General features: G+C 45.8%; 1 protein-coding gene across 1 annotated transcript in view; it reads left to right on the top strand.

Moving 5' to 3' along the window:
- Window positions 1-24,999, top strand: part of Sdk1 (sidekick cell adhesion molecule 1) — a 983,759-nt gene that overhangs the window by 820,869 nt on the left and 137,891 nt on the right. The window contains 1 exon segment of the mRNA NM_001447264.1: window positions 3,020-3,141. Within this exon segment, the coding sequence (NP_001434193.1) occupies window positions 3,020-3,141 (122 nt within the window).

Raw genomic sequence — 24,999 nt, 5'->3', positions numbered from 1 at the left:
GATAGAGGAGGAGATTGAGAGAGCAGCTGAATTCACAGGGTGTCATCCCTGTTATCAGTTGGGGATGGTGCTCCATTGAGTGTGGGCCTAGTCTGCACCAGCAGGAGGACATGTGACCAATCCTGTCTTCCCACCTGCATATAGTGGCATATTACAAAGTAGTAGCCTTAGCACTGACATGGGGCAGAATTATGGGTGCTTGTCACACCCCTGAGAGTTGGGCCCACCAGAGGAACTAGTCCATGGGGGTGAGATGAGACTCCCGAGTTTGCTTTGGGATAAATTCTCCATTCCATATTCGTGGAAGTTCTTCACACTAAGGCAAGACAGAGTTGGTTTAAGTCTTCTGCCTACAAAAAGATCCCTTATGAAATATTTTTTTCCTTCTATGTGTGGTCCACTTGCACATATGCATGTGATGGTCAGAGACCAACATCTGTTGCTTTCCTTCATTTCATTTCAACTTATTTTGAGACAGAGTCTCTCACTCAACCTAGGGCTCACAGATTGGCTAGAGTGGCTGCTTAGCAAGCACAGTCTCTGCCTCCCCAGAGCTGAGATTATCAGGGACAGTTGCCATACCTGGCTTTATATGGGTTCTATGAACAGGCTTCTAGCACAAGACTATCACAGTGGCAACTGGGAATCAAGGAATGCCACAGAGTCACACTGTGCAACAAACCTCACACAAGAAATTTATGAGGTGGAAACATAGAATAGTGGCTGCTCCTGAGAGGGAACAGACCAGAAGCAGGCTGGGTAGATGGGCAGGCTCTTATAGGGTCTTTGGAACATGTGCAGTAAGCTAGTGGAAAAGCACAGTGTGGCTGGAAGTATTGCTTGGCCCTTAATCCTGAGTCATGGGGGTGAGGATCTCCAAGTCCTGGATTCAGGGACAGGGCAGGGGCAGTGTGATCTTTGGCTGGTCTGTTCTCCATTCTGATCATCTGAGTCCAGATCCTAATGCTTGTACAGCCAGTGCTCCCCAACACATGTGCACGGATAGTACCCAAATAACTGATACCCAAAACACTTACATCCCAAATCACAGATTGAAAATATCATTAGTACATGATATTTTCATAGTGGTGGCCCTAATATGGGCATTATTTTATATATCAAAAATGGAGCCTGTACCAGGAAGAATGAGTGATGCACAGATAATGTGAATTGCAAGGTTTTGTTGCCTGGACACTGTCCACTCCCAACAGGGAATGAGTGCACAGGCCTCTGGAAGCCTCTCTATATCCAGAATTACTGTCCCTGGGCTATATGTCACCTGGAACTACAGTAGAAGAGTCAGAAGGAAAATGGAGGCATCTACTTAGAGTGAGCATCTGATGGCCACTGTGAATGGAGACTGCTGAGATTCTGCTCAAGCCAGATCATCTATAGCTGGAGGGCTATGCTAAGATACTAAGCAGCACCCTGAGTCCTGCAGGAAGAGCCTCCTGCAGTGATAAGTCCTTCTGAGGAGCTGGCTTTTGTTTGCTGAGCTGGAGGTTTATGTCCATTAGACACTGAAGAGCCATTTCTAAGAATCCAGAGAGTCAAGGAATAGAAAGAAGAGTCACTTGTCCTTTGCTTTAAACATTTTATGTTTCAAATTCATTAAGTCAGATACAGAAGGACCCTTAAGATCCTAGAGACCGGGGTTGGGGATTTAGCTCAGTGGTAGAGCGCTTGCCTAGGAAGCGCAAGGCCCTGGGTTCGGTCCCCAGCTCCAAGAAAAAAGAACCCAAAAAAAAAAAAAAAATCCTAGAGACCTTGCTTGTGACAATATCAAGTTGTTACCGAAGGGGCTTTATTACCCTGTGGCATGACCTGCCTTCAAATACCCCAGCAATGCAAGCTAGAACATTTCCCCTCAGGAACCTGAAGATAGCAAGCTTACTTTCTTTTATTCCTCTCTCCATTTTCCTCCCTTCCTTCCCTCTCTCCCTCCCTTTCTCTTCTCCCCTCTCTCCCTATCTCTCCCCTCCCATACTTACTCCCTCTCCTTCTTTCTTTCTCTTAGATTCTAGAGATGGAATCTTGAGCCTTGTGTATGCTAGGCAAGTGTTCTACCACTGAGCTACATCCCAACCTTGGTTTTGTTTTGACCTGTTTGAATTTTTTTGAGATAAGGTCTCATGTATCCCAGGCTAGTTACCTCCTATGTAACTGAGGATAACCTTCTGCCTTCATCTCCTGAGTACTGGAGTTACAAAGGTGCAATGCTAAGCCTGGTCTTGCAGTGCTGGGAATCAAGCCCAGGGCTTTGTGGGTGCTAGATGAACCCTACCTGCTGAGGTATACATCCAGCCATTTGTCCTCACTTTTTAAAGAAGTTCTCTGCATTTTCCCCTTCTCTCTCTTTAACCTCTATCTTCCTTTTGGGAATTTCTCACTGTAAACACTTCATTGAACTGGCAAGTAAACCTGGTCCCCTACAGAGCAGCCTACTAGTGTCTGAGTATGAGTGAGCTTAAGGCCAGAAAAACCTCAGATGGTGGGCTCATCTTCTACATTATGCCATTTCCAGAATATCCGAGTCCAGGAAAGAGTTCTGCACTGTTACCTGATTTTGTTGTCTTGGATACCCCATCCAAGGCCTACAGATTTCCAACCCTTCCTCAACCCTGACTTCCTGGGCATCACAGGAGCAGGGAAAAGAAGTCAGACAGTCCTGTTTTGGTGTCAGGGCAGGAGACTGAAGGAGGTAATAATGTTCCCTTGTCTTTCTTTGCACAAGTGCCTATTAATTATCTGTTCTGTTCAGAGATGAATAAGACAGGAGCCTTCTAATGCCACTTCAGATGGCCTGGAGCACAGCAGGTGGCACTGTTAGAGGAAAGACCCTGCTGTGAGGCCTTGCTGGGGGAAGCTGTAGGGCTTCTCACTCTCCTGTCTTGGTAAACAAGTGCCTTTTCCAGTAAAGAGTCATTTTGAATCTGTTTTCTCCCTAACCTGCTTGGCATCCTTCCTAAGCTTTAACAGAAGTTAACCCTCTTTTTTCACTTCTCATTCCCTCCTCTAGATCTTCCTGGTGCTCCATCCAATCTGGTCATTTCCAACATCAGCCCTCGCTCAGCCACGCTCCAGTTCCGACCTGGCTATGATGGGAAGACAGCCATCTGCAGGTGGATTGTGGAGGGGCAGGTACGAGTCTCATGGCCTTGTATATCAGTTGCTTTTTTCAGTGTTGTGGCAACATACCTGTCACAGAAGCTTAAGGAAGAAGGTTTATCTTGGCTTTCAGATGCAGGTATTGTCCATCAAGACAGGGAAGTCATAGAAGCAGGAGCAAGAGCCAGCCAGTCACATGACAAACCACAATCAGAAAGCAGGGAATGACTGCTGGTATTCATCTCATTTTCTCTTTTATACTCAGTCCAGGACCCCAGCCCAGGGGACAGGGATACCCATATTAAGAGTGAGTCTTTCTACCTCAACTAACTCAATCTGGAAACTCCCTCACAGACATGGCCAAAGCTGTGTCATCTAGGTAATCCTAGATGCTCTCAAGTTGCTAGTATTAACCACCTCCCCCTGAAAGCTGGTGCTTCCCAGTAGAAAGATGACAAGGACCTGCCCTTCATGAATTGTTGATGTTCCTTGGAAGAGAAGATTGGGCTCAGGAATAGACACTGGGGACAGGGTAGGCAAGGATGAGAAGACTAGGGTCCTGTCAGATGATCAGAGAAGTAAGAATAACAGTGAAACTTCAAGGGCAATTTCAGAGTGGAGCCCCAAGTTATATAGAACAGCTGATTGGTTTCTAATTCTACATCACAGTTAGTTTCCAGACTGGTATGACTTGTCTGGCAAAGAGCATCATGACTCAGGCAGCTTTTCTAGACCAGGCTTTGTCTCCAGGTGCTGTTCTGGGCATGGAAGATCCAGTGGTAGCTTGTGCTATGGAGGGAAACATCTTTCCTGTATGGCAGCATCTAGTTCTGCAGGGTGTGTCTGGAAACAGCACAGAGCATTAAGAAGTGATGGAAATATCTATCATATTGGTTCCAGGATGGCACATGGAAAAGACTCAATATATTGCCAAGGGCTATACTAAGCATGGGAGGGGTTGGACATGAAGGAGTACTGTGTAGATAGGATATGCTGGCATAAACATATACCACTCATTCCACTCATACCATGTTCTAATAATGGAGAAAAAGATAAAGAGCCAAATTAGGAGCAGTGAGTGTTGAAGTTTGGAAATAACTTCTATGTGATTAGTTCCTGGTGACCCATTACTGTTCTTGCACTGGGTAGGAAAAATCTCTTCTGGGAATTGGCTATGAGTTAGGAAGTGAATCTTATGTATACATGTATAAAAGTTTCACCAAGTCTACCTTTCTGGAAATCTATATAGAATCCCAACAGTGTAAACCAACTAGATGGAAGTGATCATCACTGGAGCTGAGACTATTTACTCGAAAAAAATAAGAGTTAGCTGTATTTTTTATCTAAAAAAAGAGAAAGAAAAAACATCCCTGGTGTTAAAACAAATGGGTAAGAAGCAGACTTTGATACTCTTAAAAGAAAAATATGTCTATGGAAAACTAATTGTCACAGCTCAGTGTTTATTTGTCTTAGAGATAAGCAAGCACTAAGGTGCACCTGTTGTTCCTTGAAGCATCCTTATACTCCTTGTTTCTCTCATCACTCCTCATCTACTGGCAGCCACTTGTCTTCTCCTATCATTTTAGATCACATTCCTTTGTTGTTTAAAAGGCGACTGCCCTTTTTCCCAGTGCCATGCCCTGTTGACAATACGTAGGCCCTGGAGAGGTCCCTGCATGATGCCTTCTAGTGATACCACTTGGCACTCTCTGCCTCCCTTTGTCCTCTAAACCAGAAGTTCATTGTAAAAACTTGATGATATATGTCTTCCTCTCTTCTTCCTGCCTTCCTTCCTTTATTTCCATCTTTTCTTCTTTCCTTCTTTCCTCTTTCCTGCATTCTCAGCATACCCTTGGTGTTCGGAGAATGTTAAGGTAGATCAAGAGCATAGAGTCTCAATAGAGCAGCAGGTAAAGATGAGCTGCATAGTCCCTGATCACTACTCTGTTATTTCTCCCATTGACGTTTTCTCTAATGAACTTATCCATGCATACTCTTTCACCTGAATTGTTGTCTTTGGACACTCAGAATAGTAATTTTCTCATTCTCTCAACCTTTACTCATTCTATCTCTGGAACTTTGAAGAGGAGCCATTGCCCTATTCTCCCACATTCTTTGGGTATCCCAAAGCCAGGAAGGCAGAAAACCACTTAGCTCTCTTTTCTTTCACCTGTAAATTGTCAAAGTAAGTCATAACCTACTCCTTCCAGTGTTAAACAGATTGACTTTCTGTGTATGTCTGTGTCCTATCTCTTTTCTAACATTGCAGCAACTATGAAAGCATATGTTTTTATATTCAATGTGTTCTAGGTGTACTTATTGCTCAATTTTAATCGGTGTGTGTGTGTGTGTGTGTGTGTGTGTGTGTGTGTGTGTGCGCGCGCGCGCCATGGTGTACATATAGAAGTCAGAGAATATTGTGAGGTGTTAATCTTCACTGTAACCTTGTGTGAGACAGTATTTCTTGACCGTTGTGCAAACCAGGTAAGTTTGCTTCTGAGGTTCTAGGAGTCTCCTGCTTCTTCCACTTACATATTCATAAGAACACTGGGATTATGAACATATGCTACCATATCCAGCTTTATATAGGCTCTGATGATTCAAACTCAGGTCCTTGTGCTTACATTATGAGCACTTCACCCACAGAGGTGTTTATCTCCTTTACCTCCATTGTTATTCTTTAAGCCCTAAATTTACCCATCCTTTTCCCTTCATGAACTAGGTCTCTTGACATGAGGTCATTTGATTTTCTGGTGGTACATGGTATTCTAGGACATGGTGACCTCCTGCTCCAAGCTCATATGGGATGTTTCTACATAGGCTTCAAGTAGTCTCACATAACATTTAAAGATCACAACTCAAGCACCAAGAGCTGGGAGAGCTCATTGCTACCATCTGCTCATTGCTTCTAGACTTTTCAGGTCAGGAGGGTAAATACACTAAACTTTTTGTTAGATTTACTTATTTTATATTCATGAGTGTTTTGTCTATACACATATTTATGGACCATACATACCTGGTGTTCATGGAAAACAGAAAAGGGCATCACATCAACTAGAACTGGAATTACAAACAAATTACATGTGAAACATTATGTGTGTCCTAGAAATTGAACCTGGGTCCTCTGGAAGAATATCCAGTGCTCTTAACCACTGAGATACATCTCCAGCCCTTGGAAAAATGGTTTCTGTTTTGTTTTGTTTAACACCAAAAGGTCACAGTGGTATTTTCAGTTTCAATCCAATATCATTATCCTTAAATTTATATCTTATACTAAATTTGTCTTATACTAAAATTAATTTTTCAGAAGCCCCAATATTCTTATTTTCTTTGCCTGACCATTATATTGAATATAAAACCATGATCTCAACAAAGTAATCAACAAGCCTACGAAATACAATGTAAGTGTTTGTCCCTGGGTTTAATTCTCTCCTATAATCACAGATAAAATGCTGAGCTTTAAAAAAGAAAGCACGTAGTAGCATTCTTTCTTTCTGTGCTTTCATCATCAACTTGTATATAACTAGACACATCCATTTCATGTGTTGTATTCTTTTGCCTTGCTTATTAGTAGTTACTTTCTATAAAACTTGTTTCACCTGAGAGAAATTGCTAGGGCTTTTAAAGATTATTTTCACTTTGTAACCATTTACATTATAGCAAATTTGTAACCATTGACATTGTTGCAGAGTCAAAGCTATAGAAAAGTGATAATACTGGGAAGTCTAGGTTCTTTCACCCCATAGATACCATGCCTACTTGAATTTTATCCTATCCTTTGTGTGTATGTGCTCATGCATGTAGGTGCATATATGTATGCAATATACATGTGTACATATTCATGTAGAGATCAGAGGTCAACTTCAGCTCTGATACTGTTTATCTGGGTTTTGGAACAGAGTCTCTTATGAGCTTGGAGCTCACCAAACAGGCTAGGCTAGCTGGCCAGCCAGCCAGCCCTGGGGATCCTCTTGTCTCTAATTCCCAAACATGGATTATAAATGTACATCAGCCATACCTGGATCTATTTTACTTGCAACTCAGGTTACAAGGTAAGCACTTACTGAATGAGCTATTACCCCTGCCCTCTGTCTTTCTCCTTGAAAACAGAAGTAGATATACATATTCACATTACCTTTCTTATATGGAATGCAGCCTCTTCTCTTCCCTCAGTGACAGTTACTGCAGTCTGTACATTTCTTGGTGGCTCCTTCCATTCTTTCCAGCAGTTGAACTGGTCTCCTCAGAATGCACCTCCTAGGAATTATTTAGCCAGTGCTCCAGGTTGGACATGTGATTTCTACCACTACCATCAACAAACTGCCAAAACACTGAGTGCATACACAATATAAACATATATGTGCTATTAGAATCCTACAGGTCGGGCTGGAGAGATGGTTCAGCCGTTAAAGGCTAGGCTCACAACCAAATATATAAGAATCCTACAGGTCGAAGTCTAGAATGGGTTTCATGGTTAATGCATGGTGTCCATAGAGAAGCTCCCCCTCCAGAAGCTCTAGTGAGGAGCTGATTCTGTGATCATTAACATGAAGGTAGAAATCAGTTTTATGTTGGGAGCCTGAGATTTGGTATGTGAAAAGCTATGTGTTAGCAGGGTAGTTCTAGCTGCTAAAGGTCTCCTTATTGGGTGTTTTCCCATTTTCAAAGTCAGCCACAGCAAAGTGGCTCATCTTCAGGCTTGGACTCTTCTTGTGCTTTGGTTTCACTTCACTGATACTCTTCTACTGCTTTGTACCCCTGTGATGACTTTGGACCAAATAATCTCACTGTATTATATGGATGCTTTTAGCCTTGTTGCCATCAGCCTAGACTCCATGGCTACACACAACACCTTGTACATAGGTTCCAGGAATCAAAGGGGATCCGGGTTACAGAGGGATTGTTCTACTAAGAAGTTGATCTTACCATTTTGCATTTTTGTTGCTGTACCTTCTGATTAGACCCCAGGCATGAGGCTTATGAGTCAAACAGCAACTGCATACTAACTCTTCCCAAAATCTGCCATACATATCTTCCACGGTCTACACATGGCATGCTCAACAGAAACACGTATGTAGGATGAGGTCTAGAATTAAAAGCCTAACTTTCAATAGAATTAAGTGCAGCTTCTGAGTCTTCTCTTACATGTTTCTGTATAGGTAGCCAGGCTTTCCCAATTTGTATGTTCTAAAGGAGCCATACCCAATTTTCTACCCCCACTTCTATTCCCATAATCACTTGCATGCATTTATGAGCTTTCCCTTTCTTTCTTCTTTCCTTCCTTCTTTCCTTCCTTCCTTCCTTCTTTCCTTCTTTTTTTCTTTCCTTCCTTTCTTCATTTCTCCTCTCCATTTATCCATCTTTCTTTCTTCCTTTTAAAAAATATTTACTGGGGAGCTACCCAAGAAATTGTGCATGGTAGGCAGGTGCTCTACCACTGAGCCACACCCCAACCCTAACTGCCACTGTACTACAGAGCTATATACCTAGCCTTTTTATCATTTATATTTTGAAACAAGTCTCATTAAGCTTCCCAGCCTGGATTTGACCCCATCCTATAGCCAAGGCTAGCCTTGAACTCTTGGTCCTCCTGCCATAACCTTCTATGTAGTTGGAGTTGCAGGTCTATCACACCACACCAGCCTTCTTTTTCTGTTTCATTTCCTTTTACAGTCTTGCTGAGAGAGCTCAGCTCCTTTATCATACTAAATTGAAGCAGTGATAGGAGACCATCTTTCTTATTTCTAACTTTAAAGAAATTCTTTACGGTTTTATTATCAAATATGACATTTATGGAAGGTGTCCCTCTTTTTTATAGCTGGTTTTTCTGTGTTAAGACAATTGTTTTCCAATCCTGGTTCGCTAGGACATTTTCTCCTTGTTATTATTCTTTTGCATTTTATTTTATTTATTGGCAGATAGGTGTACACATGCCACAGCACATATGCTAAGGTCAAAGGACAACTTGCTGGAGTGAGTTCTTCCTCTGCCCTGTGGGTCCCAGTGATGGAATCCAGCTTATCAGACTTAACCGCAAGCCCTGCTGAGCCATCTCACTGGCCTTGAACTTGTTTTCCATTGAGCTTAGCTTTTCCTGGCTGCAGGTTGGGCTCAGTTTTTAAGATTAGTGGCTGTACCTTTCATCTGTCCCTGTCATTCTGGGTGCCCTAGCAAGGAAGCTATGGGACATGTTACCCACAAATAGTCCAAATCCATGGCCCATGGATCCTGGCTCTCTTTCTCTGAGGCTGCCTAACAGTCAGTCCAAAGTCATCTCTTAAAGTTTTACCTACACTAACCATTTCTAAGTCTTTGTACTGAAGGCTGTCTTCAAGACCTTTGTACTGGGAACTCCCGGCAGCTGAGATTGCCCACGAGATGGGTCCCTTCAACCTTCCATCATGGAGAAGTGAGGGGTTTATGACCCCTCAGACAATCTATAGGTATTCAATAGCTACCGAGGAAGGGAAGGAGAGAAAGAAGGAAGGATTGAAGGATTGTTTTCTTTAGTAGTATAACCACTAGGAAGGAAAAGGGGATTCTTTGAAGTGGGAAGGTGGCCAAGAGAAGTCAATAGAGGAAAAATAAGATCAAAATACATTTTATATATATAATTTTAGAAATTTAGGTATATGCCAATAACAAGTTTTAGTTGCTGTAATTGGTTTCCCATTGGAAAATACATTAGAAGGTACAAAGAGAATACAAGAATCCTATAGATCCCCACCTCCTACCCTCAACCCTACCCCAACCCCTACCCAGGCTCACACAAAGGCCCCTCCAGGTTCTGTGTGTTGTGCCAGGACTTCCTTGGAGTAACAAGTTCTAATTACAGGACACAAACACACCTAGCCCTTCTATTTCACTCATCACCTTCAACCATACATGTAATTTTTATGACTTTAACAGTTTTGAAAATTATCAGACAGTCATGTCCTATAGTGTTTCTCAATTTGGGTGTACTGGAACTCTTCATGAATCTTCCAGAATCTTCACTTTTGATCCCATACCCTCATTTGGGGGTTCTAAGGAAGGTTCTACCACACTCCAGCCCCTCACTGAGGGATTCTAGTCAGGAGTTCTACCACTGAGTCACACTCCTGCCTCTCACTGGGGGATTCTAGGTAGGGGCTCTACCACTGAGTCACACCCCAGCCCCTCACTGGGGGATTCTAGGCAGGGGCTCTACCAGTGAGCCACACCCCAGCCCCTCACTGGGGGATTCTAGGCAGGTGCTCTCCCTCTGAGCCACACCCCCAGCCCCTCACTGGGGGAATTCTAGTCAGGAGCTCTACCACTGAGCCACACCCCCAGCCCCTCACTGGGGATTCTAGGCAGGTGCTCTACCACTAGGCTATATTCCTAAACTTCTTCATTTTTGATTTTGATAGAAAGTCTTAGTAGGTTTCCCAGCTTGGTCTTAAACTTGTGATCCTGTTCTGTCTTAGTAGCCGGAGTCATGGGTCAATAAGACCCAGTCAAATCATGCGTACCATATTCCCAATATTTCAGTCCTGTCTGGTTTTTCTGACTAGAATCAGTGACACTCACTGGCTCTGGCCCTAGGTTGCTACTTCTTTAGATTTAGCTGTACATCTGTCATTTTCTTTACTGGTCATCTCTCCCCAAGTTTTCCCTCCTGGTTCAATTTCTTTTCTTTTTGATTACATCTGATCTGTTCATGGTTTTCATGGTTGCAATGCTGAGAATGTTAACGTCTCCCATGGTAAAACCAGGTAATCTAGACGTATCTTTACTTTTGTGCTATCCTCTGAATGGCAATTTAGCATTCTAAGTGCAGGAATAGAAAGTCTGAAGATAATAGCCCAGTTTTTTCTCATTACTATTGCTGATGTTGAAGCTTGCTTTCTACCCCATTTTACTTTGCCAATAATCAAGTATCTTAGGAGTTCTTGTATTCTGTACTCTTGAATAGCTTTATTATATGTCATGTCTAGAAAGTTCTTTGGTTCATTTTTTTAAATGTGTATGTGTAGTACACATACATATGTGTGGTTATACTAGTGTGCATGTGAGCGTGAAAGCCAGAGGTTGACATCAGACATCTCTCTAGGTTGTTCTCCACTTTATCTACTAAGGGTCTCTCTCACTGGTCCTAAGCTCACAGATCCAGCTAGTCTATTTAGTTGGTTTGGCCCAAGAGCCCCCAATTTCTATCTCCTGTGTGCTAAGATTGTAGCTGAGCCCCTATGTCCCCCAGCCTTTTATGTGAGTGCTGGGTTCCAAACTCTGGTCCTCACATTTACACACAAGCACTTTACCCATCAAGCCTAAGCCCCAGAGTGCTTTTGAAGTCAGAATGTATTAAATACTTTGATTCTAAAAATTCATTTGTTCTGGAAAATTCTTTGTCGCAATCTGTTTAAATGCAGCCTCTCTACTGCCTGTTGTTTCTTGCTGGGCTTCTTACTGGATATAAGAAATTTCTCCTTTCTTTATCCTCCCAGGCTCTTACCATCTGCTTCCTATTTTTCTTGTCTTTATCTCTTGTGCCCCTATCTACATAATGCCCTCAGATGCAGCTTCCTGTAAATTAATTCTCTGTTGACCTGTATCTCATTGGCCTTTTTTTTTCTCTTTATAAGTTTCTGATGTCAGTGGCTGTTATTTACATTTTATACAGCTCTATTATTTCTGCCTCTCAAAATAGATAGTAATAGCAACAGTCTTTCTTTTGTATTATTGGTGTTATTTATTTATTATTGGTGTGTGTGTGTGTGGGGGGGTGTTTCATGTACTTTTGTATGACAGCCTGAGGCCAACTTTTGGTACCATTTTCCAGGACACTATCTATTTGGTTGGTTGGTTGGTAGGTTGGTTGGTTGGTTGGTTGGTTGGTTGGTTGGTTGGTTGGTTGGTTTGGAGACAGAATCTCTCACTGGCCTGAATTAAGGTAGGTTAGTTGGCCATCAAGCCTCAAAGATGCTCCTGCCTCTACCTCCCTAGCACTAAAATTACAAGCCTACATCATCAAAGCTGGCCACTTACATGGGTTCCGGAGATCAAACTTAGGTTCTTCAGCTTGCAAAGCAAGCACTTTACCCACTGAGCCATCTCTCCCTCCCACAGTTAAGTTTCTTTGTTTTACTTTGGTTTTAGGCTTTGGTGATGTTGTTAAGACCAGGTCCTCTCTATGTGAGCCCAGTCTAGCCCTGAACACTTGATCCTCCTGTGAGAACCTCTCCAGTGTTGAGATTACAGTTATACTACCACCCAGCTACAATCCTTCCCTGTGTGCCTTTATGGCTTCTGGTTTGGTTTTCTTCCCTATAACCAATGGTTCAGTAGTACAATTTCATATCTCTGCCCAATGCTTTTTAATCGTCACTCAATATCCCCTTTCTCTAGACCCTCTAAACCAAGGAGTACAGCATGCATAGCATTTGGGGAGAAACGTTTCAATTCCCATGTTTATTAGTTCCCATGCATTAGCTCCCCTTTTTGTAGCCAAAGCCCCGTTTTCTCTTCTCATCTCACTTTTGTTTGCAGAATGCAAAGGGGCAGAGTGGATCCTTTTGCTTATCTCTGCTGTGCAAAGGCCCTGTGGTTCACCTCTGTGCACCTTCTTCCACCCCTTATTTGCTAAGAGAGATCCTCACTCAGAGCCAACACATTTCCCATTTCCCCAGCTGAATGACTGTAACAGGATGACTGTTGTATTCTGCCCAGCTGCTCTCTGGCTGTTGTGGGGTTATTCAGCCTGTTGTATTGCAGGAACTGAAAGGCCCATCCCCACATTCCTGCTACAATATTTCAGTTACCTCAGAATCTAAAAGTTGATTTAAGAATGGAAAGTAGCTCTTTTCCCCCTCTAAGGCTCCCTGAGCTCTCTGTGTCTGTCCCTGTTCTCAGCCAGCTAACAGTCTATAAATAGAAACTTAGTTCCCATCCCCAGAGGACTGGTTTCTCAATGCACCTTCAGAGTCTTTGGAGTATATGGGGGTGAAGGGAAGAAGTTAGAAGGAACCTGCTGCAGTCTCATCCTTGGCGTTTGAGACCTGGAGTTGCTGTGAGAGAGCAGGATGGGAAGTGTGCGTGGCTGTGGCATCTCTCCAAAGCTGGTCTTTGTGCCACATGAAAGTAACAGATTTTCCTGTAAGAGTCTGAACAGGCTCCCCCAACAGAGTGCTGGGGAGGGAGAGATGTAGGGTCTCCTAGAGTGCAGAAGGCTGGGGCACCTCTTACATGCTTTTCAAAGGAGATTGGTAGTGGAACATTCTAGAAGGTTTTGTTTCATTGCCAGGACCATCACAATGCTGTGCTTCCTGGGAGACTCCACAGTATACGTGCAGCAGCAAGCCTCAGGAAACCCTCCCAGGAAACAGTGGGAGGTGACTCCAACTCTTCTGATACCAACAGAAGAGGCTAACACAGCCCAGTCTGCCGCCTGAGCATTGCTGGAGTTGTAAGGGTCACAGCCTGGGCCTGGACGGCCCTAACAATTTAGGCTTGCATTCCTCCTCAATTAAAGAGACAAGAAATGATGAAGCGCAGAGAGAGGGGAGGGAGTTATTTAATGTGACTATATCAGGAATAAAGAAGTCCAGCATCCCTTCAGTCCATCTTTAGGTTCTGACTCAGGGCTTAGGTTGTAAAGGAGGACATTCCCTGTAGGGGAGGGCTCTCCACCAGCATTGTCAGGGGCCTAGTCTCTCCTGCAAGGAGATCTGACTAGTTGTCAGAACTATGTGAAACCTCTTTCCAGGAGACAGGTTCCCCTCTGGCTGGCCCAGGCATTTGCCTTTTCCTTCTCCCAGCATGAGATGACTCCTGGGGAAATTCCAGTTTTAATAGACAGACCAAGGGGGAGGGGCACAAGTGTCTTTTTAAAATTTCTCTCTGTCTGTCTGTCTGTCTGTCTCTGTGTGTATGTGTGTGTATGTGTGTCTCTGTGTGTGTGTGCATGCGTGTGCTTGCATGCATGCATGTGTCATATGCACTTGTACATGCCCCCATCCTGGCAGAGGCAAGAGGCCAGTGCTGGGATGTCCTCCTCTATCACTTCATTGTGTTGTCAGTGCCAGTGAGAGCACTGATCCTGGAGCTTACTGTTTCAGCTAGCCTGACTGGCTTGTGAGCCCCCCAAGGGTCTGTTCTCCCCACCTCCCCAGCACTGAAGCCACAGGTGCACACCACCACACCTAGCTCCTTTTACATGGGTATAAGTAATGAACTTGGGTCCTTGCAGCTGGCCTTTGCTACTTTTTGTTTCCCACCCACATCACTAGATAGGAGAGAAAGATAGAGCATACACACATACACACACACACACATACACACACACACACACACACACACACTCACTCACTCACACACACACACACAGAGAAAGAGAGAGAGAGCACAACTACTAACAAACTGCAGCCAATCCCCCTGAATGACCAAAAACCACCCACCCTGCCTCTCGGGGCCTAACATTTATATACTCTCTGAAAAGTTCCCAGAATTCCAATCGTCATACAATTGCAGAAACTACCTGAAGCTGGCAAAACCATTCCTCTGCTAGAGCATGAGGCAAATCACAGTCAGCTGCTGCGAAGCAGGCCCATATCCCACACCTGGGATTAAAACAAAAACCTAATAATATTTCTGTGTTTCTTAAAGAAAACCAAATTCCAGAATTCTCACTGCAGGTCATCATGTTTGCACAGCAAGCACTTTTTCCACTGAGCCATCTCCCAACACCCTACTGTAGAGTATCTTCATTCCTGCCACAGGATGGTTACATAAGGGACAGGTAGGGTTCTCAGAGGACACCCAGCCTGTAGGATGTCTCACCCCTGTAGGAGACACTGGCCTTCTACATACATTACAGGAGTGAGGGTCCAGGGTTCTAATTGAGCATCCTTCCTACCTGCCCTGTCTTTATCTTTACAAGGAAGACCCAGAGTTAAATCACTGCCTAGGGCCACACAGCAAGGGAGCAGGAAGCAGCCACAGAAGGCCTGGAAGGTTGTGGATAAGGACAGGCCCTGGGGCTAAGAACGAGACAGGCTTGCTGGTGTAGTTTTTCTCTGGATGCCCTGTGAGCTGACCAGGGCATGTTGGAAGATGGTGAGGGTTAATTACCTACAGCCTCCAGACCACCTTGTACTACTGGTCTGACACAAAGCAACCCTGCCTTTTGGAAGAAAAGCCATTCATCTATTACCCAGGGCACTCTTGCTGGATCAGGTTTGCCAAGGGATAGAACAGGTGTCAATGGCAGTGGCCTCATTTGGTTGAAGATGGTTATTCATGTTCACCCTTCCAAGCATAGCAGCTCATGAGATTACCTTGAGATCATGTGGTAGATGACTGAAAACTAAAGCAAGTTGGTCAGCCCCAAGAGAAGGTGTGAGAACAGGACGGGGTAGAGGTGAGTTTAGAAAGGTTTGCCAGGGACTGGGTGAGATGGCTCAGTCTGTAAGTGCCTGCCTTATAAGTATGAGGACCTGGGTTTCATCCCCTCCTGTGTCCATGTCTGTTTGTTAAGCTAGGTATGATGGTGCAGGCTTGTAACCTCAGGGCTAGGGAGGTGGAAACACTTAGAGCTCCAGGGTTTGCTGGCTGTAAGCCTAACCTACTTGGTGAGCTATGGCCAGTGAGACCCTACCTGTGGACAGCTCTCAAGGAACAACATCCAGTTTGACCAGAGGCCTTCACTTATATGTATACATAAGTGTTTAGTTGACTATGCACACACATGCAAAGCATGCATGTCCATTTTGTACACACAAACTCACACATGCATTAGAACACACATACACACAGAGAGAAAGAGAGAGAGAGAGAGAGAGAGAGAGAGAGAGAGAAGGAATTGCTAGGCTTCCAGAGGTGCATGGAGGAAGAAGGCCATGCCATCTGGGGCTGTGAAAGGCTCAAGAATGGAATGACATGGAGCTGAATGTCCAGACTCCCTCACATGCCCTGAGCAGCACCAGGGACTGAAGTCTGCAGCTTCCTCCTAGGCCTGTGTGTGTGGTGTAGCCTCAACTCCACATCCATGCCTCCCACTTCTCAGTGCATCATTAAAGTTCACTTGCATTCTGGCCAGTTTTTTAAAACCCACTGGTGTTATTGTTGGGTTTGTGTGTGTGCATGCATGTGAACATGTTCATGTGTGTACAGGTGAATGCATACATATGTGCACAAGAAGGCAGAGGCCAGAGTCCACATCAGGTATCCTTCTCTATCACTCCCCACCTTAACATGTTTAGATTGGGTCTCTCACAGAACCCAGAGCTTGCTAATGAAAGCCTAGCTGACCAGGGAGCCTTGGTGATCCACCTGCCCCCATTTCCCTAATGCTAGGACTAAAATCATATGCTACTAGGCCCTGCTTTCTTTTATGTGTGTTCTGGGGATTGGACTCAAGTCTTCTCCCACTCCCGGTAAGCACCTTACCTCTAGCCATCTTCCCAACCCCATACGCCAGGGTTTTTGCCTTTAGTTCTCCTCAGTGAATTATGGGATAGAAGATGCTTGCTGTTGGAAAAGCCCCATATCAGACCTTTGTGTCAATGCTCAGGTGTGGGTTTAAAAAACAAAAAGAAGCTTTTGTGGGTATTTCTGGCTCCCTAATGCTTTGCTTAATTAGTAACCTCTGGCTGCAGCTGGAGCAGAGCAGCTCTTCCCACGGTTTCACTACTGTTTTCCTTGGCCACCCTGCCCCCACCTCTTGCTCCCCTCCCTCAGCTCCTGCCGCACATGGTTCGGCCATTTGCTGTAGTCTAATAGCCCAAATTGCTGCCTGTCTCTTGCAAAGGCTGCTCCAGGGCAGGATTCTCGGTAATGAAGATGCTCTCCGTAACACTTTGGGTACAGATAAAACTGTTTCCATTCTGAAAATGGAAATCAGAGATGGGGGTGGGGGGAACCTGCTAAGTGCTTATTTGTGCATAATAGTAGCCATTTTCCTAAAAAGGAGCTGTTTTAGAGAGTGTTATGGGCTAATAAAATAAAACACGAATCTGTTCCGTGCTGGTCTCCTGGTAACTAAGGAACAGTAGAGATGGAGATACCGTGGGGCCCCGGTGTCCTCAGAGGCAGCACTGATAGACACTGAGGTTACCCACAGTGTCAGTAGCCATCCCTGGTGAAGGGACTCATGCCTGGGGGACACCCAGGGCACAAGGTAATGCTATGTGTCTTCTAGGTGTGTTCAGAGGGTTCCTGGGACTCGATTGGATGGAGGCTGAGAGATGGAAGGCTACGGGTGGCACTTTGTCTCTCGGTGTGCTGCCACGTGTAACCACAAGGATGTATCGCATGGTTATATATCTTCTGTTTACCTAACAAGCCATTTTATATAAAGCCTCTTGCAATACATACACACTAGGGGTGAATTCCAGGGCAAGCCTGTCTGAGCAGCTGAGCATGTCTGCCTCCTAATAGAGGCTTCTGTTCCTAGGCAGAGCATTCCCTGCTGCCTACGCAGCCAGGGGATGGAAGTGTGGCTGTGGGTCCCAGCCTGGGCATTCCCTCTGTACCCTCTGCTAAACTCTATGAATCCGCTCCTGCCTCTAGCCACACGAGCTGAGCACTGCATAAGCCCCAGGCCTAGGACTTAGGGCACCAGAGACAAAACAATATTCCCAGCATCAGTCAAGGAGGGAAGACACCCATGGAAGATACAGATCCAGGGTCACCGTGAGCAGAGTTTACCATGGTTCTCGTGTATATACAGACTGACGGTTCCATGTGTATGTACAGACAGTGCCAGCCTACGATAAGTTTAACTCATGAAATCTCAACTCCACTCTGCTACAAAAGCAATAGCCCACAAGTGCACCATGTTGCCAGCCTTTTCTAGATATTGCTTATACTTCTATGTTCCCCCATGGCTGTGTGTGTGTGCACGAGCCATTCGACTTGACAATTTACTATAAAATAGAGCTTGCACTAAAGGGCATTGGCCAAGTGTAGGCCACTGAGAATGGTTAATGAGTGCCAGGCTAAGCTGTGATGCTTGGTAGGGTCAGGTGTGGGTTGGGTTTATTGTGACTAAAGCCTTCTAAGCCAATGGGCATTCTGCTTCTCTCTCTCTCTCTCTCTCTCTCTCTCTCTCTCTCTCTCTCTCTCTCTCTCTCTCTGTGTGTGTGTGTGTGTGTGTGTGTGTGTGTGTGTGTGTGTGTGTGTGTGTGTGTGTATGTATTACATATGAAGGGCAGAAGTAGATATCAGGTGTACTCAATCACTTCTCCACAGGCTCTCTCACTGAACCCAGAGCTCACCAACCAACTAGACTGGCTGGCCAGTGCACTCCAGGGGCCCGCCTCCTGCCTTCCCCACTTCTGGAGTTCTAGCTTTTTGTGTGGGTTCTGGGCATCCAGAAGCATGCGTCATGAGTTCACAGCGAGCACTTTATTGTTAGAACCATCTCTCCTGCCCCAGCATGTCTGTTTGGGGGATGTTTTTCAGAGCTGGTGGAAGTTTAAAGATGGTACACTAGGCAGCCAGGGTTCTGCCAAGTCTTGGCGTCCTTGAAATGAGATGCCCCAAACTTGACACTGGCCTGCTGGCTGATGGATGAGACCAGCTGAGCCTGCTTGCCTATATGTGGCTGTGAGTAAGTCCTGGGAGGGGCAGAGTAGGTACTTTAGGGCCGGTATCCCCTTTATCAAATGGTCATTAGGAAGGGAGCAGGGTCCATCAGAGCTAGCTGATGGGCAGGGGTAAGGATCTGAGTCTAGGAAGCAGGCTGTGCTAGGATGAACAAAGAAACCTCCCTTTGCCTCAGTTTCTCTGCCTCAAAACTCGGAGGCATTTAAAACCTGGAGCTAGCACACAGTGTGCACTTAATAAATGGAAATAGAAACTTCATTCCCAGGGAGAGGCCAGAGAGCTAATGTAGGCCTAAACCAGGGAGAACACAAACAATCCACCTGAATGGACTCACGCCTAGGGTATCTGTGACAGTTTGGGGTCCAGGTGAGACCAGTTGCTCACAGGAGCTCAGAGGGAGGCCAGAGTCACAGAAACCCCCATGCTATCTTTGGTGGACAGAGACCCAAGGTGGGCCACACTCTCATTGCATCTGGAGCTAGAACATTACTAGAGTTGATCGGGTCAGAGTCTGGGCCCTGATATCCCTAACAAGCTAGGCTCTGCCACCCTGCCATAGCAATGCCAATTAAAGAGCCCTGTGATAGAGAAGGAAATGTGTTCAATGTGGCCACCATGGGAAGAGAAAGGGTAAAAAGGTCCAGTGACCCCCCCAAAATCATCTTTGTGGTCCTGACACAGAGTTTGGGTTTAAACAGATGACAGTGTTATATACAGCTGTGCCGTCTTGGCTAAGTATGGACCTCACATATTGCATCACGACTGTCTGGGCCCCAGCCTCTCCAGCAGGGACATCTGAGGAATTGTCAGAACTGTGTGAAACCTCTTTCTGGAAGACCAGGCCTCTGTCTTTTCCTTCTCCTAGAATGAGTGTCCTGGGGAAATGCCAGTTCCTTGGAGCACATTGTCTCAAAAGTCTGATAGTCAAAAGAGAGGGTGCCGGTGCCTTACATTATCTTTGCTCCTTCTGACAACCACTGAGAGGCAAGACACCACCAGTGACGCACTCAAATGGAGCCTGAGTCTGGGCTCCTTTTACCAATAAAAGTTAAACCCAGAAATAGCAAGGAGCTAGCCAAGCACACACCAATCCCCCAAGCTTCACTTGGCCCAGAGAGTAGAGCATCTCTGCAGACAGGCCTACCTGTTCCTGTCCCCCACCCCCAGCAGGACACTTGCTTTGGGAAATGGACTACCTCAGGAGTGCTAAGCAGTTCTCATAGTTCCATGTACACGTAAGTTTCCTGCACTTTTCTCTGTTGAGTGTGTGTGTGTGTGTGTGCGTGTGTGTGTGTGCGTGCGTGCGTGTGTGTGTGTTTGCATGCACACATGCGTTGGCACGGCATGGCATGTTTAGAGATTAGGTTTCGGTCCTGGCCTTCAACCTTGTTTGAGTTAGGGCCTCACTCACCATTGTTCCATTGGGGTAGCAGGCCTGGAAGCTTCTGGAAATTTGAATATGTCACTGTCCCATCCCCTCACTGCATGCTGGTGCATGCTGCCCTGGCCAGCTTTTATGCGGGTTTGGGGGAGTTGAACTCAAGTATTCACACTTACACAGCAGGCACTTTACCCACTAATCCCCTTCACCAGCACCGTTCTGTATTTCTGTCATGTGGTTACTATCCTTGTCTGTCTGGGGATGTTAGGTGGGTGCCATCTAGGCCTTGGCTGTGACTTCACACTGAGACAGGACCCAATATGCACAAGGCAGATGCCAGGGAACTCCTGTCAAGCCAGCAGATGGATCATGTCACAAATGCCACCTGGGTCAGAGCAGCCCAGCTAATGGAGAACTCCTCCCTGAAAGCACCTCTTATATCTCTTTGGCTAACTGTCACCTTGCAGGGTGACAGATTCCATTGGCCACATCCTCTCAACCCCACTTCAAGCTCTGCAGGATAGCGTGTCTGACCCCATCAGGGTCCCCTCCTATCCTGCCCTTCTGTGAATGATGTGGACCCAGAACAGCATCTGTTAGCCTTGTGGTTGTAGTAAACCCCCACCGTCGTTGAATTCCGTTTTCATAATAGGAAGAGTGACATTATTTTCCAGTTGTCTGGCGCATGTACAGAGGAGAGCCGTCAGCGGCTCTAATGGGCCTTCAGCAATAACACAGTGATCTGCATAAATCCGCAGAGACAATGTCATCTTTTGCTCTTACAGTGGCACTTCCCCCAGTGCAGTTGGGTTCTACGGTGACAGGTGATGATGTAGACACTTGAATATTTCCACATTTATTGTTTGTGTGGTTGTCCATAATGATAGCCGAGCAGTGACTTCTCGTCGTGCTCCTTGACTAGCACAGGAAATCTGTAAGGCATGAGGAGCTTGGACTCAGCCTCCTTGCTTATTAGTCTATCAGATCCTTCTAGTTCTGTTGTGGGGACACTTGAGGCTCAGTCGGTGAAGAGCCTGCTGCAGAACCCTGAGGATCCCCAGCACCCATGATAAAGCCAGGTTGGTAGCACATACCTGTAGTCTCATTGATGGCTAGAGAGGCAGAGCAGGAGATCCCCGGGGCTTGTTGGCCCAGGCTGGCAGAATCAGCTAGCTCCCCGTTAAAGTAGAGAGGAGACATCAAAAACTAAGGTGAAGACTAAAAGATAATACTTCTGGACTCCACATCTATGTGAACATGTGCATATGCACATCCACAAATACCAACATGTATGTACATGCAACACACACAGACATACACGACAAATACATTCTACTTATACACACACCCACACCCATAGAATATACTTACATGTACTACGCATATCATACATAATCATACCGTACATACCATACATATGTGGTAACATATGTATTTCCCATACACACACAACATATCACATAATACTTCCCATATGCACATATATACTTTCCATATGCACATATATACTTTTTATAGACATATACATATCACATATATAGTTTCCAACACACATACATATCATATATAAATGTGCACATACCGTGTATACACTACACACATACCATTACAAATATCATTTCAGAGAACAGAGGTGAATGGGTGCATGAACTTCAGCTGTGGGACCAAAGTCAGTATCACCAGGGTCAACATCTCCCGGGTCAGCATCACCAGGTCAGATTCACCAATGTAAGGGTCACCAGGGTAAGGGTTACCAAGGTAAGGGTCACCAGGGTGGGAGACCCATACTACAAGAAAAGGACATCCCAGGCAGAAAGGGGTGTGGGAGGAGAAGCTTATAGGGAGGGAGTTCCTGGTCCCTGGTGGTGGGTTTTTATGTTTGTTTGTTTTTTTCTGAGACAAGATCCGTGTGTGTGTGTGTGTGTGTGTGTGTGTGTGTGTGTGCGCGCGCGCGCGCACGCGTGCGCATGCATGCGCCCATGTGTTCACACACAGAAAATGAAATCAAGTGATTTCATCTCTCCTCTCTCTCTCTCTCTCTCTCTCTCTCTCTCTCTCTCTCTCACACACACACACACACACACACACACACACACACACACATACACAGTCTGGACTGTCAGCCAGCAATCTTGAGTGACCCTCTGTCTCTGACTCCCCAATCCCCCTCACTTAGGTTGCAGGGGAACATGGCCACACTCATCTTTTTATGAAGGTGCTCAGGATCCAAACTCAGGTCCCCATGCTTGCATAGCAAGTTTTAAACTTATGTAGTTCTGGCTGGCCTTGAACATAAAGCCATTCTCCTGCCTCACCCACCACAGTGGGATTATAGGCATGGGCTAATGTGCCTGACTTCTTATTCTGGAATTGGGAGGCCAGCAGATCTTGGGCCAAGTGGTATTGAAAGGGAACTTTATTTCTTCAACATCCCTTGTCAGGCATTGGAGGGGAGGGGCAGATGGGCCACAGTCATCACTGTGGTTTCCATGGGAAACAACAGGAGAGATTGGGAAGCCGTGTGGGAAAAAGCAATGGTAGCCCATGGTGGTCCCTGCCTGTGATTTGGGATTTGAATTGGCAATAAAGCCTTGAGCATCCAAGAGCAACCTTTTCCCAGACAATAAAATTATGGTCCAGTCCTTCAGCACATGAGGCTGTGCAGCAGCAGAGATAGCAGCTCCTAGCACCCCTGAGACCAAAGCAGGAAATGACATCCTTCACCCTAGCAACCTACGATACCCAGCTGTGCTATCCTGTAGGTCAAGTGGACTCTGCATTTGGGGCAGGGAGTAGCATTCTGGCCACATTACTTACTCTGTCCTCAGTAGGGGTCCCTGATCAGATTTTGGGGTGGCTTTATCATCCTTGATTTATGGATAGGGCTAAGCATCTTGGTCTCTCAGGGCAGCCTGTGGTTTTCATGTGGGTATGTTTGCATGTATAGCTCAAGCCCCTCTCCTTGGGTCCTTGTTCCATCCAGTAAAGCAGAGGTCTTCATCAGCATTTTCAAGATTTAGAGGTATTACCATAAACTCCCTGAGTGTGGGGAGGCTTCCTTCTTGTTTTTGGTCCTTGAGAGTGGTCAGACCTAGTGGGGAAGGCAGGACAGACCCAAACTCCAGCCACTCCCTATCTCTCACAGATGCGCAGGGCCCAGCAGTGTGCAAATTAACAAAACTCACAGGATCAAGACCGAAGAGTTAAAGGGAGGTCCAAGTTTGTTCCTAAGTCTGTACAGCTGGGGCTCAGCACCAGAGGCCCCTGATTCAGAAACACAGAAAGTGTTCTGTGTAAAGAAGACTGAAAGACGTCTCCTCCTGGACAGGGGGACTCTTAGGGAGAACTGCACCCTAAGGGGAGAGAAGGGAGGAGTGCGAGGCTCTCTCAGGGGACATTATGAAGCCTGGTGAATGGATGGCCTCACTTAGAGGGGATAAAAGACAGGTACTCTGGACCTAAGGCTTGTTTCTTCCAGATGTATATAGTGAAAACTTCCCCCATAGGAGCATATTAAGAGTGGGGGCTTTGGAAGGTAATTGGGACCTCAGGGTGGAGCCCGCTTGAATAAAGTTAATGCCTTTATTAAAAAGTGCTGGGGTGTGGCTCAGTGGTAGAGCCCCTGCCTAGAATCCCCCAGTGAGGGGCTGGAGTGTGGCTCAGTGGTAGAGCCCCTGCCTAGAATCCTCCAGTGAGGGGCTGGGGGGATGGCTCAGTGGTAGAGCCCCTGCCTAGAATCCCCCAGTGAGGGGTTAGGAGTATATGTCATTAGTAGATCACTTGCTTAGAATCCCTCAGTTTGGGTCTGGGGCTTGATGGCAAAGTACTTCCTAGCATGCATGAGACCCTGGCTTCTGTTCCTTGCATTGCATTTAAAATGAAAATAGTACAGCAGAGAGCTCCCACCCTCTTAATACTACATGAGGGTTCAAATCACCATCACATGCCAGGCCTGGCCTTGCAGCTTCCAGAATTGGAAAGCGATGGGTTTCTGTGGTGTATGTTGCAGCAGACTTTAGCAGCTTAGACACAGCAGAGGTTGCTAGATTGGAGCCTGGGCAGCCAGGGCCAGGACAATGGCATTCTCTTTTAAATTCTTTGAGGCAGATCATTGGCATACTCCAAGTAAAGGCAGACAGCCTCTGATGCGGGGGCCTCGGGGTCTTAGGATGGGCTAGCTGAGTCCACAGGAAGCTCTGTCATCAAGAGACAGCAGAGGAAGACAAAGGACTTTGCCATTTGGGAGCCCTGGGGGGGGGGGAGGGCGGGGGACTTGACAAGCCAGAGGGAAACCAAGAGAGCCAGTGGCTGATCACAGATTAGCACCAGAACAATCCAGAAGGAAATCCAGACAGCCATTTCCCACTCCTGCTTCACAAGATAAGAACATTTAAGGCTGGGGAGACAGCTCTGTAACATGCTTGCTGTTCAAGCACAAGAACCCAAGTTCAATTCTGAACTCTGATGTAAAAGATGAGGTGTGGTGGTGCAGGCTACTCAAGGGACTCTGGCATGATACAGTCAGTAGACTCTGGGTTCAGTGACAGACCCTGTGTCTAAGACCAAGGTGGAGTGGGGATGGAAAGATGGGTCAGCAGTTAAGCGCAGTAGTTGCTCCTGCAGCAGACCCAGTGGTGGTTCCCAGCACCCACACAGCAGCTCACAATTATCTGGAACTCCAGTTGCAGGGGAATCCAATGTCCTCTTCTGACTTCAACAGGAACCAGGCACACAAACGGTATGTGGACATATATGCAGACGAAACACTGAAACATGTAAAATTATTAAATCTACAGTGAAGGAGAGAAAAAGCAGGTAAGGAAACAAGGTAGAACCTCAGGAGGGACAGCAAAGGTGGACCTCTGGCCTCACACACATGCACAAGCACATATGTGTATGTGGGCATTCACACGCACATTCCTGAACACAAACACAAAGAGAGT

This window comes from Rattus norvegicus, chromosome 12, assembly GCF_021556685.1.
Source record: "Rattus norvegicus strain SHRSP/BbbUtx chromosome 12, alternate assembly SHRSP_T2T, whole genome shotgun sequence".
Classification (NCBI taxonomy): Eukaryota; Metazoa; Chordata; class Mammalia; order Rodentia; family Muridae; genus Rattus; species Rattus norvegicus.
Note: the sequence above shows the minus strand (reverse complement) of the source record. Positions and strands in the feature narration are given on the sequence as shown.